Genomic DNA, 6,152 nt, shown 5'->3' on the forward strand with positions numbered 1-6,152 from the left:
GGGCCCCCTGGGCCCCGTTTTCCATTTCTTCATTTGAGTCCGAAGCAGGGCGCTGAAGACGATGTCCACCCGCCATTTTTTGTCGAGAAAACAAGGTGGATTCAGGGATGCAACCCCCCTACCTGGCGCGTTAGCTGTCGGTGGATGAACACCGCAAGCGGGGATCCTGAGGGACCCCCTTTGAGATTCGACCGAGGGGCTGATTCTAAATCTACCTCGTACGTGGGGTTAATGCGAATGTATGAGATCTAGGCGGGACGGATGATCTTCGGCTAGTAGGAGTAAATGCACAAGAGATTTAGACAGGTTCGGGCCGCACGGAGGCGTAATACCCTACTCCTGTGTGTCTGCTGTGTGTCTGATGTGCTATTAATGCTCTTGGAATGCCTTTCTCTGAATCTCTGTGTTACAAAGTTTTTTGGTCTATCTATCAAGTCTTGAGCTTCGGTCTTCAAGTGACGGTCTCTCTGAGCTTCTTGAACTTTTAACTTAGCCTCCACTTGCTGGACCTTGCTCCCTTCGACCCGCCTATCTCTCCAGTCATTTCCATCCCTTAGTTCTACTCAGCCCTTTCCTTCTACGAAGTGCTCCCCCCCTTTTATCCTATCGGGGGAGGCTCGGCATGCCCAGATCGGGGGCATAAGTTTCTGTAAGCCATAAATGGAAAGTAACCATTATGGGTCTATAGTTTGATGTTACAGGGGTTGAAAATGCGCCCTTCGATCGGTCCCGTCGGTCATTACGTCCTAACTTTAGCAGCTACAGGGGGGCCCACCGGCCAATCGCTGGATAACCGCATAACCATTGCCTCCCCCCTTTCTTATCGCTGGGAGTTCAAATGCCTTATTCCTTGGAGCAATAAGCGAGGCACGTTTTCTTCGGTCCGGGCAGAAGCTTGGGCATCTCCCGCCTCATCATCGCCTTCCTCGAAAGTCGAAACGGCGCACGCCCTTTCGGCTCCTCCTTGAGTTATACCAAAAGCTTGGGCCTAAAAATTGCAAGGCCCGCAAAGATTTTGGTACCGGGCGACAGAAAGCCACGTGGCACCAATGTTGTGATCAGCCTCGAAGAAATAAGGGCCCCACCCTCAGTCTCTGGTCCATCGCCTGTCGATGGGCCCGGGGGTTGCTGTCGGTGATATGGGATCCGGGGGTTCCCGAGTCCCGAGGCTAGGACAGCGTGATGCCACATGGCGCCTTCCCTCGGGATTTTTGAACATTTTTTTATGAACATGAATGTAAGGGTTAGAAATGGATTTTTGCATTTTTGCAGCACAAACCAATGGATGGGCCCTGCCATGATCATGACAGATCATTCCCCCGTTCTCATGTGTATCAATTAATGTATCAATTAGTTTGTATTTCATCATCCATCTTATTAGCTCTCTGCTTGCTTTTCTTTTCTTTTCTCAACCATGAGAAAAAAAACTAGAACATTTCATTTGGATGAGGTTTAGTAGTGGGAATGGATAACAATTGTTGCTGGCGAAGCGCGTACTTTCGAGGTTGGTCTAAGAATCATGCTCCCACAGACCTTCCCCGGAGGAGATCGAGAAGTGCAAGCACGATTCTTTGACGCAATGGTTTCAATGACTCGGTTTAGGAAGTCTGATTACTTTATCACAATGACATGTAATTCATTTTGGAAGGAGATAACAAGGCAACTATTTTCGGATCAAACATCACTGAGACAGAACAAAACTTGTTGCGAGAGTACTAGATGTAGAGTATATCTACGTGTGTAAACAATTGCGCGTGTGTCACACGTGCATGGTTACTAGTAAGTAGTGGCAAATGGAAGGGACAGTGTGGTTCCAATGGCATATTTGCAGCTGGGATTTTTATAATGGCAACTTTGCAGTTGGAGTTTGGGTTAGTGGCAAGTTTGCAATTCTCCCTTCAATCTAAGTATCCATGTTGTATTTAGTAGCAAAATACAACACGATATATTCACATCTAAACACAGAAAAATAATTTTATTTCTCAAATAATTGCAGCTCTCTGCTGGTTCCATTGAACACAGCCAGAGAAACACCATACAGATAAATGCCATCTTAATGACGCAAACACCGGACGGACACCACACTGGCTAATTCACATGTAGCAGCAACCTTGCCAGGGGAAGAACACAACCCCATATCCAATACACTGGTTGGTGACAAATTATAAATAGTCGCATATATCGGATGAGAGGGCCTTGTACCTGCACAAACGACCTTGTATCTAAACAAACTTGTATCGCTTTCTCTTGGCAGCGCTCCGGCCGCGTGCTGGAGCTGCCGTTGGTTTCGGCCATGCTAGCTCGTCGCCTGCCTTGCGCAAAGTAATGCGTGCAAAACCATGCGGAGAGTGCCGAGACAAATCGTAGACCGTCGGCTCTGGCTGACGAACGACACAATCGATCGCCTTTGATCTTAACATCTCCCCCATTTGTTGTATGCTACCACCTACACGTTCTTCTTTGCCTCCGTAGCTAAGTACGATCCCCGGAGCTGCACAGATATGATGAGGCACGAAGCCAGCCACCAGATACAGAGGTGGTGCGTTTGTGCCCACTGAATCAGTTGAGCTATGCAAGATGTAGTCTGGCGCTGAAATATAGCAACAAAAACCGATAGCAATAACTGGCTCTGGAACTCCATGTGACGGAACAGCGTTGCCAGCGCAACATAGTGGATCTGGGCGCCATAACTTTGTACGGTCAGCGTATGATTCTTCACTCCAATCTAATGGAGGAGCATAGGAGTCGGAAATGTCTTGCAACTGAGGCAGTAGAGTGAGCACTCCTACTGCGGATTCAGTCACAAGCTTGAACTGAGAGGTCAATGACCGCAGGCATTTGATCGCAACCCCTACTATGTCGGTGTCTTCCGAGATTCGTAGCATCAAACGTAGACGAAATCGTTTTTCTGGACTGTCCCTCTCCAAATATTCATATACCAGCCGTGCCTCTACGCCACGCTCTTCTAGACGCACAGGCCATATGAAAAAACTGTGCAGTTGCCTTGCATTCACCGTTTCATACTGGAGAGTTTTCCCTTCAAGAAGTCGCCGGACAAGGGGGTAGCGAAAGGTGTCGCGGCGGAGTGGGCAGCCGGACTCCACGTCGGTTACAAACTTGTCAGCACAAGTTGCGTACCATTCAAATATTTGGACAACAGAAGCACTCAAGTAATCCTTGTTCAAGCCAAGGAGAGATGAGATGGGCAGATTTTTAGCACGACAAATCCGTTCAAGGAAGGGGTAGCGCGTTACCGCTTGTCCCGCTTCTTGCTGCCTGTCTTGTACAACTAGCAGCTTGTGCTTGTTGAGCAGGTCTGTGCCCTCGATGTACGCACTCTTGAACATCTTCATGCGACGAAGCAGCGAGATGTATGTGATTGGCAGCTTCCCGGTCCTCTCGAGAGCAAACTCCAACTGCGACAGTGCCATCTCGAGCCTCGCCATGATGTGTGCTCTGGACGCGTTATCCTCAAGCTTGCTTGCTATGTACGATGACACTCCGTTCACGCCCTCCTGAGCTAAGGCTGAACCCAACATTCCCACCATTTCCGCCGCCATGGGGAGGACGTAAATCGACCTGCTGAGAGGACAAAACTAGCAAGTACAGGACTTCAATTTGATGCACACAAGACAAATACGAGGTGCTTATATTAGGTTATTGATAGAACCCATGTGTAGTTGTTATTACCTTGTTATTACCTTAGTTCTCCTCTAGATTGTTGTAGCCTTGTGCAGCACCAACCACTACCAGTGCTGATCACTACACGGCCTAGCTACTTAACGATGTGTTTTGGGAATGATCAAGAAAATATCAGAGAACAAAGGTGTGTGGCTTTGTAGGCACACTAAATCTTATAGATATATAAATAGGAGGGCATTTGGAGGCAGCCCTATGCGTGTGTGAACCGAGCTACGGATCAAGATCCTCTGCAATAATACATAGAGACCGATACGTAGGCTCGAGTCCAGTATCAGTCTCTGTGCAGTAACTGTAGATGAGCGGAAAAGCTCGAGCAAAGGCAGAGCCATGGTTCCTCTTCGTAGTACAAGTCTCGGAGGGTGTCAGTGTCACACGGAGCTGTAGCTTGTATTCTCTGCATGCGACTACTGGAAGCAGAAAGGTCGCCCCCGACCCAAATGTCTTGGAATCTTTGTCTTGTTACGTTTTCGAATCTTCTTCGTAGTACAATTCTCGGAGGGTGTAAGTGTCACACGGAGCTGTAGCTCGTATTCTCTGCATGCTACTACTTGGAAGCAGTAAGGTCGCCCCCGGCCCAAACGTCTTGGAATCCTTGTCTTGTTACGTTTTCGAATCTTTGTCTTGTCCTTTCCATGGGCTCACCATTACTACTACGAAACGTTCACATCCAGGTCAGGGGCTGCTCTTACCTGCTAATTGGACCATCTCCAACTATATTTTTTTCATTTAGTTTTCTTCTCAATTCTACTTCCTGTTTTTGTTCCTATTTCTTTTTATTTTCTCTCATCTCTAACAGCTTCACTTCGAAAGGATTCGTTAATGGAAAGGAGAGAGAATCTCGTACTAAAGGAAATAACCTTAGAAATACTTTCATGACGGAACCATGAAGGGAATTTGGTTCCTGACGGAAACTGTTGGAGCGCCGTTCGCAACGAAAATCCCTTCGTGAAGAGAATTTGATCCTTGACGGGAATCTCTTGGAGATGATCTTAGGATGTTTTGAGGCTACTACCAATAAGAGTATTATAGACATTAAATACGTTGCCATACATAACTATTTGGTAACTAGGCATATAATTAATAGGAAAAAAGAAAGAGTGGTATCTTAGGGCGTCTCCAATGGTATAATCATCCGCTAGCTATAAAACTTATCTATGTCATCTATAGGTAACACAATAGATAGCTCATCCAATGTATTAGCTATAGGATGCTCTCCAAATTTAATAAGGATCCACATGTAATAGGGGAAATTAAATTCTGCATACATCTTGAAGAGTGCTATAGACTAACTACTAATTACTAGCTAGCTTTTATCTCTCTTCGTTCATTCTCTTGTCCACGTAGGCAAAAACCTGATGTGTCTTCCCTTATAGCTAGCTAACATAGACTGTGTCCAATAGGAGAGTCAACTACTAGCTATAAGTATCGTGCATGTCACTTGTAGATAATATGAGAGACAACTCCTACAATGGACGAGCTATAATATGCTCTTCACATTTAATTGGTCCACATGTCATAGAGTGAATTAAATCTGCTTGTGCCATTGAATTTGCTATAAACTGACTCTTGATTAGTAGCTAGCTTTTCTCTTTCTTCATTCATTATATCACCCAGGTAGGAAAAATCCGATATGGCATAACTTATCTCTAGATGACATAGATTATTGGAGACGCTCATATACAAGATACAACGTGAGCACAAAATCCAAGTCATTGGAAACTAGACTATACAATAGTCCCGTAATTTACAGTCACAAATACATGAAATAATTAATTAACTTGGGGTCTAAGAAATAACCGACTACGAGACTATGCATCGGAGGACTTGTATCTTCCATGGTTTTATGTGACATGATAGCTTTGGAAACCGTGATATGATATAAAGAAATGGGAATAGCCTCACTATTGAGGGCGGAGCATTAGGTCACTTTCAATGCTTTGTTTGGTGATATCTAAGGGAGATGGAGAGTAAAAACTTAATATTAAAAAACAAGTTTAATATATACATGTGTGTTTTTTTTTTTTTAGGTTTCTCAAAATAATTTATTATCTCACAATTATCTAGGATTGCTCAAAAAGCTAGTTTCTTTAGTAAGAAACAAGCTCCTTCTCTCTCCGCTCTAAATTGTTTGCCACATCACCTTTCTGCTTATATGAATATTTAATTAATATCTAAAAAACTAGAATTAGGAGTGAGCTTAGGGGAGCAGATATTTTCCACGTGGTAATCTCAATTGATGCAGTAACTGATATCTATAAAGGATGAGATGTAAAGCATGTCTTTTAATATTTATGAACCTATCGATATGCTGATATCTTCGTCGTCTTGTCGATGTAATTTAAACAGGCATATAACGCTACTGTGACGTTGCAACATTTTGACGAGTATTTGAGCTGTGTGTACACGCCACCGGTGTATAGGAAATACCTAGGAATTATATTTACAGCGCT

At 44.6% G+C, this 6,152-nt stretch overlaps 1 protein-coding gene across 3 annotated transcripts; it reads right to left on the reverse strand.

Moving 5' to 3' along the window:
- Positions 1–1,956: 1,956 nt before the first annotated feature.
- LOC133891251 (uncharacterized) lies at positions 1,957–3,971 on the reverse strand. Of its 3 annotated transcripts, none has more exons than XM_062331960.1 (2): positions 3,691–3,971; positions 1,957–3,582 (listed from the first exon to the last, which is right to left on the reverse strand). In XM_062331960.1, exon 2 carries the CDS (start codon positions 3,558–3,560, stop codon positions 2,223–2,225), a length of 1,338 nt encoding a protein of 445 aa, XP_062187944.1. In that variant the 5' UTR covers positions 3,561–3,582; positions 3,691–3,971; the 3' UTR covers positions 1,957–2,222. The 3 variants fall into 3 exon arrangements, with proteins under 3 accessions (XP_062187944.1, XP_062187943.1, XP_062187942.1); XM_062331959.1 differs by having other exon boundaries at positions 1,957–3,596; positions 3,702–3,969; XM_062331958.1 differs by having other exon boundaries at positions 1,957–3,596; positions 3,691–3,969.
- Between the last annotated feature and the right edge of the window lie 2,181 nt (positions 3,972–6,152).

The sequence above is a fragment of the Phragmites australis genome, chromosome 14 (assembly GCF_958298935.1).
Source record: "Phragmites australis chromosome 14, lpPhrAust1.1, whole genome shotgun sequence".
Lineage (NCBI taxonomy): Eukaryota > Viridiplantae > Streptophyta > Magnoliopsida > Poales > Poaceae > Phragmites > Phragmites australis.

What these genes read in the sequence shown, in the direction of transcription:
- LOC133891251 (XM_062331960.1), bottom strand. Translation starts at nt 3,560, where the DNA reads ATGGCGGCGGAAATGGTGGGAATGTTGGGTTCAGCCTTAGCTCAGGAG.